The 13,754-nt window shown below is 43.5% G+C and overlaps 1 protein-coding gene across 4 annotated transcripts in view; it reads right to left on the bottom strand.

Annotated features, from left to right (window-relative positions):
- LOC109937286 (C-terminal-binding protein 1-like) overlaps positions 1–13,754 on the bottom strand; it is an 80,879-nt gene that overhangs the window by 7,535 nt on the left and 59,590 nt on the right. For all 4 annotated transcript variants that reach the window (XM_048603529.1, XM_048603527.1, XM_048603531.1 and 1 more), the window contains 4 exons: positions 7,160–7,304; positions 4,189–4,395; positions 3,211–3,425; positions 743–873 (listed from right to left, as the gene is read on the bottom strand). In XM_048603529.1, the coding sequence (XP_048459486.1) occupies positions 743–873; positions 3,211–3,425; positions 4,189–4,395; positions 7,160–7,304 (698 nt within the window). The remainder of the gene's footprint in view (positions 1–742; positions 874–3,210; positions 3,426–4,188; positions 4,396–7,159; positions 7,305–13,754) is intronic.

The raw sequence follows: 13,754 nt of genomic DNA, 5'->3' as shown, positions 1-13,754 counted from the left end.
TCTCTGAATTGGCCCTCCCCTAACGACGATCCCTTCTTGTATCTCTGAATTGGCCCTCCCCTAACGACGATCCCTTCTTGACTCTCTGAATTGGCCCTCCCCTAACGACGATCCCTTCTGGACTCTCTGAATTGGCCCTCCCCTAATGAACTATTAGCCCCTTGAGCTGCTCCTTGCTCTTTTCTATAGTAAACCTAAATCTCATTCTCTCGCTGCCCATAAACACTCCTGTATTATTTCCTACTCTGACGCTACCTGTATCTCACCTTCTTTTATGCAGTATTTCTCCTTTCTCATGCTTGGTCTCTCGAAGGTACAGACAAATAGTTATTAGCCACGTGTATATTCAGGACATTCAAAGAATTGGAACTTGTTTTTAGCAGAATTCGCATGCGGAATCCCAGCAGGAACTACTGACCACGACCAATGGCCAGAGAGTTTCCCACCGTCTCCAAATCGCTGCGGCTCCAAGGCTAACGGCAAAAACGCTGCTTCAGTTAACTCACAGACAAGGAACCAAGTTCTGGCATGTTCATTGCCTCAATCATTCGCCCAGGCATTGGCAAGGGGTGAGGCCGGGGTGCAGTAAAGTCCAGGAAGGTATTGTGGAAGGAAAATAGACCTTGCTCCTCTATGCACCATCACTTGCCCACCAATAAATAAAAAAATTCACCACCGACAAACAAAACCAAAATGCCTTGACCAACCCGTTTCCAAAGCCATCCTATGTGCTGTGCCCCACCTGAAAGGTTCTGATTCGTGAACATCCAAAGCTGCTCCTCGTATCCGTCCATCCTTCAGTGCCTGGCCCAGTGCTTTCTCATCCACCAGTCCCCCTCGTGCTGTGTTCACCAGGAATGCCCCCTGACGCATCTGTGAATTGGATTCGCAATATTACAACAGGGCTTCACTGGCAGACCAGCAGTGAAATGCAAAATGAAGCAACTCACTGCATAGTGAATGGGCAAACACAGTAGAAGGTACTGCACTATAAAGAAGCAGCAAGATTCTCTGATGTACACATTACTGCTAAGTAAACCAGATAATAATATCATAAACTTCTGCAAAATGCATTCAATGATGCAGAACAGTTACCACCTGAACTGGCAGGAGAAGTTCTCCAAACAGTATTGACATCATTCAAAATTGAGATTGCAGTTAACTCTTTATACATACAAACAGTACAGCGTGATGTTCATGTCATCTAATCTCTATACAATTAGACAATTTTGTAAACTATCCCACTTTCAATTAGGGATTCGGCAAATCATTAAGTATTCAATTAGCTCATTTCAGCAATCTACTAAATTGCAATAAGATATTATGATTCACTGTTTTAATAGACAATTATGGTGGAGGTGAATTGAATTGAATTAGCTTTACTGTCACATGTACTCACATGAGGACAGTGAAAAGTTTACAAGTCACTACTTCTGGCGAAATCTTAGGTACAAATTCTTCAGTACAAATTCTTAGGGGGGGGGGGGGGGAGTGGGGTGGGGAGAGAAATAGAAAATAAAGGAATAAAAAGTCCAGCATTGCAGATCGTAGGAATAAATTAGAAAAGTAGAGAAATAAAAAGTTCAGAAGAACAGTCCTTCCAATCCAGTCCATATCGGCACCCAGCCTCTAGTCTGCAAAAGTCTCGAGTCCAGACCGAGGCATCACCTCGAGGCTCTCGAGACTGCTCTGGAATCACCTCGAGGTTTGAAGTCCACGCTGAGGCCATGCTGGGCCGGGAGGCTGGGAGTTCAGGACATCGCCGAGAAGAAAGAAGAGAGGGGAGAAAAAACAAAAAACACTAAAAAAGAGAGAAATAAAAGGAAAAAGAGATGGACAAAGTGGATGAGCTACTCTGGGGATAAAAGGATGGCATCGGTCAATGACACCAACAGGAAGAGCTGTGAGCAACATAAACACTACCATCTTACATCACACAAGGTTAGGTGATTGAGCTCAGATAAGGGATGAAACCTGCACAGTAACTGAGCTGCAGGAAAGCATCAGACTGCTGCACAGTGGATGGAAATACAAATGTGTTGCCAGAATAATTTTGAACATAGTTGAACTGCTGTGTTGGGATTTGAACTATCTAATTCAGTTTAGAAGAAAATCTGGAAATAAACATCAAAAAGTGATCACAAAGCTGCTGATTTGTTGTAAAAACCCATTTGGCTCACTGATGCCCATTCAGGAAGGAAACTTGCTGTCCTTATCTGGCCTGGATCTATTCAAACACCAACACAGACAATTCTTAATGGGTGGCACAGCGGTTAGCACGGCTGCCTCACAGTGCCAGGGTCCTGGATTCAATTCCAGCCTGAAGAGGCCCAGCAAGCCATTCAATCCCTGGCATAAGAAAGACATTGTGAAACTTGAAAAGGTTCAGAAAAGATTTACAAGGATGTTGCCAGGGTTGGAGGGTTTGAGCTATAGGCAGAGACTGAATAGGCCGAGGCTATTTTCCCTGGAGCATTGGAGGCTGAGGGGTGACTTTATAGAGGTTTATAACATCATGAGGGGCATGGATAACGTGAATAGTCAAGGTCTTTTCCCCTGGGTAGGGGAGTCCAAAACTGGAGGGTACAGGTTTAAGCTGAGAGGGGAAAGATTTAAAAGGGACCTGAGGGGCAACTTTTTCACACAGAAGGTGGTGCTGGTATAAAACAAGCTGCCAGAGGTGGTGGAGGAGGCTGGTACAATTACAACATTTAAAAGGCATCTGGATGGGTATGTGAATAGGAAGGGTTTACAGGGATATGAGCCAAATGCTGGCAAATAGGACTAGATTAATTTAGGATATCTGAGCGGCATGGACGAGTTGGACTAAAGGGTCTGTTTCTGTGACGTACAGCTCTATGACTGTATCAAATTATAAAAAGAAACATTTTTTCAGCAATTCAAGGAGGACTTTAGGGGTGGCCAATAAATGTCAAACTTGACAGAGATGTCCAAATCCCAGACACTAATTTTAAAAAACCTTCCGTGAAACTACATGGGACATTTATCCTAACTGATTAGCAAAAATTTGAGGATTGCGTGTTTTAACATAGAACACTACAGCGCAGTACAGGCCCTTCGGGTTCTGACTGGTTCTGACTTGAATACCAACAGTACAAAAGCACGTAAGGTGTTGCACACGTTTTAATTGAGTGTTTTTGTTGGTGACATACCAACACAGTAATACACAGGACCCCGTCCTCTCGCTACCTGTTTGATGGTGAAGTCATTAATGAGGTGGTGATTGTGCTCGTTCAGGCTGCAATGCAGGGTCACACAGTCACTGTGAACCAGCAGATCCTGTAAGGTGCTTATTCTCTGGAGACCAAGTGACTTCTCCACACCATCTGGCAGGTACGGGTCGTAGAAAATCACATTAAATCCAAACGTTTTTGCCCTCAAAGCCACCGCTTGGCCAACACGACCTGCAACAGAAAAGGATGACGTGAAATTTTTTCAATCCCCAACACGTGAGAAACAAGTTAGCAATCGGAGGATGGTGTTTGTCTGGTGGGGGGGTGCGGGATGGTTTGAAATCGCACAGAACGGGTGGCCCCAGCATCAAGTTTAGCCGAACTCAGGTGGGGCATTAATGGGGTAGGCTTGGACGCTATTCCTGCTACTGCCCACCATCCAGTAACCACAGGAGACCGGGTATGTAGCCAAGGATAGAACAGGTCCAAACACAGTGTTGGTAATACAGTCTGATTTCTTCTAACTACCTATTTCTTCCACAAGGCTTCCGCAACATGCTCTGCTTAGTGAGCTATTCATGTTTGCTCTTTACGTGCCTTTCCTCGACCCTTTAACTTATTCAAAATTAAGCATTTTATACATCTTTCACGCATGCCTTAGTACCTATTGCTCATTTGACACAAACCATTAGTTTCCTTTCCGTTTAAGCCTTTTTGCAAGCACAAGTCATCCAGCAGGGTAGGAAGGGAGGGATGGGCAAAGTGGCCTCCTCATTTTAGATGCTGCTGGTGACAACTTGCAGTTTTGGCAGAGAATGACTGCTCAAACAAACAGTTTGGCCATTCTCTCAACGGATGTTGTCCGACGTGCAGAGTGTCTCCGTGTTTCTGGTTCTGCTGCAACAAGAACTGACAGCCTTTCGAAAAGGAAAAGAAGCTGCTGGGGAAAGGGGGACAGCTTTCATGCAATGTCACAGCATCTGTCCATCATTACCCAGGCCAATGATGCCCAGAGTCTCCCCACGGATTCGAGCCGCTCCTGCAGCGACCTCTCGGATCTGCTCGACGCTCGACACCCTCGTCCCCTCCCGCAAAGCCTGGTGCAGCCATGTCGACCGTCTGTAAAGGTTTAAAATATGACACAGTGTAGAGTCTGCTGTCTCTTCCACTGACGATGAGGGAATGTTACACACGGCAATCCCTGTAACATAAAGAGTTGCAAAGTTTAAGTGTCGCCACCACACGCCCATTAACCAGTTATCAAATGACCATACTTACTGCCAAACTTATCAATCAACTGTGCCAGTATTATTAACTGAGCTGCAAAAAAAAAAAAGCCTGATCGTTAACTTTAAAGAAAGGGATGTCAACAGCATTCTATGCAGCTGCATTCCGAGGTCGAAGTGCCAACGCATCAATTCCTGGCTTCGGAAGTACGCTGCCGTGCATGAGCCGTGGAGTTCCGCACACCGAAATATAATACATAGAAGGAGCACTGGACGTTAGTGTAGGATAATGAACACCTTCTCATTTTATCGGACAATAGATGCCCCAGCCACATGCCAAGACACAGTCCAGACATCATCATCAGGCACTCCCAGTAATTCACTGCCTGGGCTGTACCCACATGCTGCCCCCATGTTTCCCTAATCAGGTCAGTGGTGTTCAATTCACAGCCTTTTTTTGTTACTATATAGCCAGGTTTGGTTTTGCAGGCTGAAAAGTCTCCTCCTTCCCTCACCCCATTTACAAAACATAATGAATCTATTTGGTCAAGCCAGTTCAACAAATATATGCCCTACTCTCATATCTCCATCCCCTTTTCCCTAATTCACTTAGAGTTAATCTTGAAAACTTCTGCACCCACCATTAACCCTAGCAGGGAATTTCATTACTGATTTTATCATAAAAACCATCCTTTTCCAAGCTAACATCAGTTCTGAAGAAAGGGTCACTCAACCCGAAATGCTAACTCTGATTTCTCTCCACAGATGCTACCAGACCTCCTGAACTTTTCCACCAATTTCTGTTTTCCTAATTCTTATCTACCCTGCTTGAACTTTTTAACATCTGAGAGACGCTCAACGCAGTGGACCAGTGCGTGTCGTAGGGAAATTTAAGCCAGGCTCTCCTTCTTCACACTTGCATCGCCTTCAAATTGATGAACCGCTGCTACACACAAACTAACACTTACACAGAAAGCAGCTGTGTCGCCCTGAACCGACTGGGAGGGAGCAAAAAAGATCAAAGCATTTAAGTATAAATAAAAATGGAGTGATTTAAAACACTCCAGAGCATTTCTAATAAGCTTCTGTTAGTATTCTCAAAACATTGTTCTCCATGTAGCCATGAGGTGAAATGATTAATCAGCACTCTGCACCCTTGTTTCAGATGCTTGAATGCTCTGTTTTGATTGGTATTCTTTGGAATTGATGGTAATCACTGTGTGTTATCTCATTGCTCAGTAAGGGGTTGCAATGGTCTGCTGGAATACAGGCTTCCACTTTTGACCAGCATGGGCATCTTCAGATAACGTACCGAGTAGTGAGACTGTGAACAGTCTTTGTTTTTGTTATAATAATTGCTAATCTAAGGGGCAGCACGGTGGCTCAGTGGTTAGCACTGCTGCCTCACAGCGCCAGGGGCCTGGGTTCAGTTCCACCCTCGGGCGACTCTCTGTGTGGAGTTTGCACATTCTCCCCGTGTCTGCGTGGGTTTCCTCCGGGTGCTCCGGTTTCCTCCCACAGTCCAAAGATGCCATGTTAAATTGCCCATAGTGTTCAGGGATGTGTAGATTAGGTAGGTTATAGGGGGGTGGGTCTGGATGGGATGCTCTGAGGTTCGGTGTGGACTTGTTGGGCCAAAGGGCCTTTTTCCATACTGTAGGAATTCTATGATTGATTCTATGATATTACTCATCACAGATTTAGCAAACTGTGACATTTCCAGATATTCCATCAAAAGCTTACACAAAGCAACAAGGCTGGTAGTGGTCTCTCCTCAAGGTGCCATAAAGAATAGTGTACACATACATTCAAAAATCTTATCTTCCCTTAAACGCCCACTCAACCCCTCCATCTGAGGCTCACCAATCTGTTCAAAATAGAAGGCTAAAATGTTCAAAAGAGAGTCCGCCACCAACCCTGTTGCTTTGTAGGCTTTTGATGGAATATCGGAAAATGTCACACAGTTTGCTAAATCTGTAGGGACTCTAATGTGGGGGAGCACACTGGAGCTCTATGTCACACCTTTGTATATTTTAGCCTTCCATTGTGAACACATTGGTGAGTCCCAGATCTAGGGGCTGAGTGGACGCTTACAGTGTGGAAGCAGGCCATTCAGCCCATCAAATCTGCACTGATCCTCCGAACAGTGCCCCACCTAGACCCCAACCCCTATCCTATCCCCATAACCCTACATTTCCCATGGCTAACCCACAAAGCCTGCACATCCTTGGACACTATGGACAATTTAGCACGGCCAATCCACCCTAGCCTGCACATCTTTGGGCTTTGAGAGGAAACCAGAGCACCTGGAGGAAACCCACACAGACACGGGGAAGAACGTGCAGACTCCATACGCCCAAGGGTGGAACTGAACCTGGGTACCCTGGCACTGTGAGGCAGCAGTGCTAACCACTGAGCCACCGTACCATCCCTGAAGGGACAGCCGGTTTTAGGGGAAAGCAATATAGACAACAGAAGGGAACTAAACTTGACAGCCTTAATTAGTCAATGCTAGTCACCAAAATCAATAAGCAGGTAATACAAATAATTTTATCAAGCATCAAAATGGGACACGCGTGGGTCTGCACTGTGTGCTAACAAGATGTCCATCAGCCATTGTACAACTGCAGTAGAGCCTCTAGGGCAGCACAGGAGCCCGCTGCTCTGTTAGTGATTGGGAATCAGTTCGATTCTCCCCACATCATGCAGCTCCGAGCGGACCATGATCCGACATCTTACCCAAATCTGCAGCTGATTTGATGTCGACATTGTCATAGCCACTGCCAATCCTGACGATAATTCGAAGTGCTTTGAATTTCTCTAGGTCCTCTCGTGTTAATGTAATGGTGTGGTACATCAGGGCACCCACTGCTTCATTTAGTACCTGCAGAGAGAGAGTCAGATCAACGCGGCTCCATCATGCACAGCCAAGTGAACACAGTACAGGTACAGTTGCACAGTTCCCTCCACTTCTACTTTTGTAGAATTGATTTTACTGAAAAATTCTTAATTATCCAATCATACAAATAAAACAGAGGTAGGTGTTCCATTGTACAGAGTGAATGAAAAAGATGTTAATTCAAAATTAAAGTAAGAAACACCAAGTTAAAAGAGACACAAACCACTCAAACTCTAGTAAAACCTTTGATGCTTTCCGTCAAACACTCTCAGCTTACATAATGGATGATTTAATGGCAAAGTTCTCTAAAAGCCCCCAGCAAGCCCACCCAGGTCAGGTTCCACTCCTTTCCCATAAGCAGCTTGGAGTTGGAATGTGGTTAGAAAATCCCTGGTTCTTGCCTGGTGCAGTTCTGCAGGCTCATGGCACCCTCCAGTAACGAGCCCAAATACACATACGGCACAAACTGCAGTCATATTCTTAACTCACCCTTTCCACCAGTAAAAACCTGCGCAGATCTCCATCCACCTCCAACTTACATTTTCTCAGCAAATAACATTTGAAAGGGTGAGGGTGCAAAAAATATTCTGTTCCAGAGATAAGGAGCTTCAGATATCTGACTAGGTTGGAGAGTTGGGGCTTAACCTCTTTTTCTTGATTATTTTATAGTTTTAATTTTCATTTGATACCAATGTCTAAAACCACGGGGAAATCCTGGACAAAGGGAGTCATAAAGCAGAATATTAATCTTTTCATCGTGCAGAATGTTTTGCGGAGTGATCAAGTAACAATATAGTTTGAGTTATAGCTCACAACGAAATGTTACCAAGGTAGGAATATTTTGATGGTATGAGGCACAAAATAGATGCACACATTCATGGTATATGAGTATTCAGGGAGTTGGCAGCACAATGGCTCAGTGGTTAGCACCGCTGCCTCACGGTCCAGGGACCGAGGCTCATTCCCACCCTCTGGTGACTGTCTGCATGGAGTTTGCACATTCTCCCCATGTCTGTGTGGGTTTCCTCCAGGTGTTCTGGTTTCCTCCGTCAGTCCAAGGATGTGCAGGTTAGGTGGATTGGCCATGGGAAATGCAGGATAACGGGTAGGGGGGTGGGTCTGGGTGGGATGCTCTTCACAGGATTGGTGAGGTTTCGATGGGCTGAACGGCTTCTTTCCACACTGTAGGAATTCTACGATATTTTCCATTGGCAGAGCACCAGCTGAAAGGTAATTAGCAACAGCACCATTGGTGACATGGAGGGGGGAGAAATCTGTTTTACACCGAGAGCACTCAGGCCCTGAAATGCGCTGCCTAAGAATGTGATGGAGGCAGATACAATCAAAGGCAGGAGGATAATCAGCCGAGAGAAAAGGGTTGACAGGGTCAATGAGACGCGGTGAGCTGTTCTTACAGAAATCCAGCATGCATGTGACAGGTTACACAGGCTCCTCCTGTGCTGCAACTCTTCCAGGAAAAAAAACCAAACCACAAGGTGTTCAAACTGACAGATAAAAATGATCCAGGCCACGAGCGCATGTGCACACATTATGGTAGCTTATCCAACTGCTGAAAATTCCATGCATTACACTTCAATGAAATCCTAACAACAAAGCAGCACATACATTTAAATTTACAGGATGTTTGTGAGGCCTCTTCTGGAACACTGTGTCCAGTTCTGGTCACCCCATTATAGGAAGGATATTATTCAGCTGGAGACAGTTCAGAAGAGGTTTACCAGGATGTTGCCGGTTATAGAAGGTTTGGGTTATAAAGAAAGGCTGGGACTTCTTTCACTGGAGCGTAGGAGGTTAAGAGGCGACCTGATAAAAGTTTATAAAATAATGAGGGGTATAGATAGAGGTAATGGTAGGTGTTTTTTCCCTAGGGTGGGGGATTTTAAGACCAGGGAACACATTTTTAAGGTGAGAAGACAAACACAGAAACATAGAATTTAGGAGCAGGAGGTGGCCATTCGGCCCTTTGAGTCTGCTTTGTCATTCAAGAGATTTAAAAAAGACAGGAGGGACAAATCTTTTACACAGAAGATGGTTCGCATGTGGAATGAACTTCCTGAGAAAGTGGTGGGTGTGGGTTACAGTTACAATGTTTAAAAGACACTTAGGGAAGTACACGAATAGGAAATGTTTGGAGCGGTATGGGCTGGGAGCAGGCAGGTGGGACTAGTTTAGTTCAGGGTTATGTTTGGCATGGACTGGTTGGACCGACGTGTCTGTTTCCGTGCTGTATGACTCTATATTTGCTCTGAATCAGCTTGTTTTCTTATGGGCTGAGAGACTGCACACACTGACCTCACAAAAGGATGGGCAGAGAAAATGCCACTGTCCATTTTACCTCTCAGTCCCAGAGGCTCTGGCTGGTGATATAAACACAAGACACAGCCACATTCAACAATCCTTCTCTGGCACTGCAATCCCAGTTAACTCTAATTGAAGGAAACAATCTCAGTGTGGTTGAAGTAAAATGTCAGGTACAAAATGCTGCCAAACTTTGCAAGGTGCTCAAGTATGTGGCAAATAATGCTCTTAACCACAAGTTAGTGGTATTAAATAGGAAACAGTGTGACTTTTAACACTTTTTGTGAAGCATGCAAGATTTAAAACCACAGAAAGTTATAGCACAGAAAAGGTCATTCAGCCCACTGTTGATACTTTCAGCAGACAGCACACAACGCTGGTCATGGGGTCACAGATTCATAGAGTCATATAGCATGGTCCAACCAGTCCATGCCAACCATGTTCCCAAACTAAACTAATCCCACCTGCCTGTGTTTGGCCCACATCCCTCCTAACCTTCCCTATTCATGTACTTATCCAAATGTCTTTTAAACATTGTAAATGTACCTGCACCCAGCACTTCCTCTGGAAGTTCATTCTGCACACAAACCACTCCCTTTGCAAAAAAAATGTTGCCCCTCATGTCTGCTTTAAAACTTTCTCCTCTCACCTTCAAAATAAGCTGCCTCGTCTTTAAATTCCCAACCCTAGGGAAAAGACCCTTGCCGTTCACCTTATCTGTACCCCTCACGATTTACAAACCTATGTTCCAGAGGAGGAAAGTCTGTCCAGCTTCTCCCTATAACTCAAACCCTCCATTGCTGGCAACATCCTGGTAAATCTTTTCTGAACCCTCTCTAGCTTAATAATATCCTTCCTATAACAAGGGCAACCAGAAGTGGACATATTCCCCCAGGAGAGGTCTCACTGACTTGACCTCTCAATTCCCATATTCAAAAGGTCTGAGCAATGCAGATAAACATGCTGAATGCTTTCTTAACTACCCTCTCTGTGTATGCTGCAAATTTCAAAGAATTATATACCTGAGCCCCTAGGTCTCTCTGTTCCACAGCACTACCGAAGGCCCAACGTTTAATTGTCACTGCAACAGCAGTAACAAAAACAAATTAAGCTGGAGTTACAATGTAATCAGATTGGTTGCACACACAATTCAAAGAATAAATTCACTCACTTTGATATTGTGCAAGCTGCAAATTTGAAATCACAAGGGAAAACTGTTGGAACATTCAGGACCAATAGCATCTGGAAAGAGGAGCAGAATACTAAGCAGCACTGATCACAGATCATCAGCTTGAATGTTAATCCTACAATTGGCATTAAACACTTGGACGCAGGGATAGAAAGCTTGCAGATGATACCAAAATAGATGGGAAACTAAGGTTGCAATGGAGAAACAAGAAAGTTACAAGTGAATACAGGTAGGTGAATAGCCAAAATTTGGCAGGATGCATTTTAATGTGTAAGGTAATCCATTTTGGCCAGACGAATTCTTTAAAAAAAAAAAGCAAATTATCGAAATGGAGAGAGGGGGATTTGCGTTTCCTTATACATGAGACACATATAACTAGAATGCCGGTACAGCAGTTAATAAGGCAGGCAAATGGAATTTTGGCATATACTGCTGAAGGAATGGAGTATAAAAGCATTATTCCAAAGGCACACGGTATTGATGGGACTGCATCGAGTATACTGCATATAGTTTTTGGTCCCTTTACTTGAGGAAGGATTAACTGCATTAGAGGCAGTTCAGAGAAGGTTCATTTTAAATCCAGAGATGAAAAGCATGCCTGATGAGGAGAGATTCAGCAGTTTAGGCCTATAGTCGCTCGAATTAAATAAAATATTAATTCCTCTGCCTCAATATGTTAACATTATTTTCAATACCTAACTGCAACATTCCTCTTGTCACACTTTCACAATATATATGCCTCTAAAACGTGCCTAAATTCCCTTTGTGTTAGCTGTCAGTCTCTTCTCATACACATTTTACCTGTCTTATTTACTTTTTCAGTTCCCCTGTGAACTTTCTATAATCAGCATGGTTCTTTAATCCGATGATCCATCTGACATCTGTGTAAGACATCAAGATGAAATATGCGCCCTTATCTGTATTGTCACCCAGGGTAACTCTGGATTTGTTTGTTTTCAATATTGTGCTTCATATTTAATATTGCTTGGAGATCTTAAATTTGGAAGGATTGTGGAAAATGGATTTACATCAAACATTGTGCAAAAACCTGGAGCGATTTCTTTAAAAGAGATCATGGAAGGTTTGTGTGGAAGTTGAAGATTTTTTGAAGCAAGGCTTCCTTTGCATCAGGAGACTGATTGGTTTCCTGTACAGTGACTGACTTGGACAGATACACGTTTTATCCTGTTCATTTGGAGGCAAGTGAGAGATAAACAGCTGAGCTGGAAGAATGCTTGCAAAGAACAAGCTTCCCAGCTGATCCCCCTCACTTCAGAGAGGAAAACCCTCTTGTTGAGCTCAGTGTGAATTCGGTCTTGAGAAAGAGTGACTGAAGAAACGTATCAAGAAGGCACCTCCTCAGCAAGCTGTGCCCACAAGACGATGACAACAGTGCACCATTAGTGACTTGAACACACCTGTCAGAAGAACAGAGCAACAGACTCCAGAATATTATGTCATTTTGCCTTCAAGAATAACCCAAAGTGTTTTGTTATTTTCAGAAAGTCAATCGCTGCAGAGAAATATTTTCTTGTACGTTTGTGTGCGTGTGAAACATATTTACAAAGATAAGCATTTATACTTCGACGATATTGACTGATGCAAATTATGGCATCATTGTTGAATACATTTTGCTTTCATAATATACCAGTAAGTTTCTTAAGAAATGAGTTAATAGATCATGCTATTTAAAACTTGACATTGACGTGGTATTCTCTGGTCATCTTGATGACTAAGAGAGTTATACAATGCGACTCAAGGACTCGAGGACTCGTGGGACTAAAGCAGCGGTGCACTCCCCCAATTTGGTTGTAATATTTGATCTATTTGGCCTAAAGCATCTGAAGAAAAAGATCAAGTGATGCCTCCTCTTTTTTTGTTCAGCCAGAACATACTACTTTAGAAAATTAAAACAGAAATTGGAGAGAAATGAGAGTTAACGTTTCAGGCCTAGTGACCCTTCCTCACAACAGAGGAAGGATCACTCCACCAAAAATGTTAACTCTGATTTCGGATTTCTCTTCACAGATGCTGCCAGACCTGCTGAGCTTTTCCAGCAATTTGTTTCTGTTTCTGATTTACAGCATCTGCATTTCTTTCGGCTCTTCTTCAGAAAATTCTTCTGTATAATCCAGGAATTCTAACCTCTCAGTGCCCTAAACACCTCAATAATTATCAGAATTGAGACTGGTATAAGAGTCCTCCATTATAACCACTCCATAGTCAGTCATACAGCATGTAAACAGACCCTTCAGTGCAAATGGTCAACACCAACCATGTTCCCAAACTAATCTATTTCCACGTATCTGTGTTTGGCCCATATCCCTCCAAACCTTTCCTGTTCATGAACTTATCCAAATGTCTCTTAAACGTTGTAACTGTACCCGCAGCCACCACTTCCTCAGGAAGTTCATTCCACACACAAACCACTCTTTGTGTAAAAAAAGTTGCCCACACATCTTTTTTTAAATCTTTCTCCTGTAACCTTAAAAATATTCCCCCTGGTTTCAAACTCCCCCACCCTAGGGAAAATACCTTTGCTATTTAACTTATCTCTCTTATTTAACTTAACCTCTATAAAGGTCACCCCTCAACCTCCTACACTCCGGTCAAAAAAGTCTCAGCCTATTTTATATTACTGAAGCCCCCCCATTCCTGGCAACATCCTAGTAAATCTTTTCTGAACCCTCTCTAATTTAATAATATCCTTCCTATAACAGGGTGACCAGAACTGCATACAGTACTCCAGAAGAGGTCTCACCAATGTCCTGTACAACCTCAACATAACATCTCAACTCCTATACTCAAAGGTCTGAGCAATGAAGGTAAGCATGCTAAACGTTTTCTTAACCACCCTATCTACCTGTGATGCAAATTTCAAAGAATTACATACCTGAACCACTAGGAGTCTCTGTTCTTACACTTCT

This window comes from Rhincodon typus, chromosome 12 (genome assembly GCF_021869965.1).
Source record: "Rhincodon typus isolate 14 chromosome 12, sRhiTyp1.1, whole genome shotgun sequence".
In the NCBI taxonomy this organism is placed as follows: Eukaryota; Metazoa; Chordata; class Chondrichthyes; order Orectolobiformes; family Rhincodontidae; genus Rhincodon; species Rhincodon typus.
The sequence above is the reverse complement of the archived record's forward strand: the minus strand, read 5'-3'. Positions and strand labels throughout refer to the sequence as shown.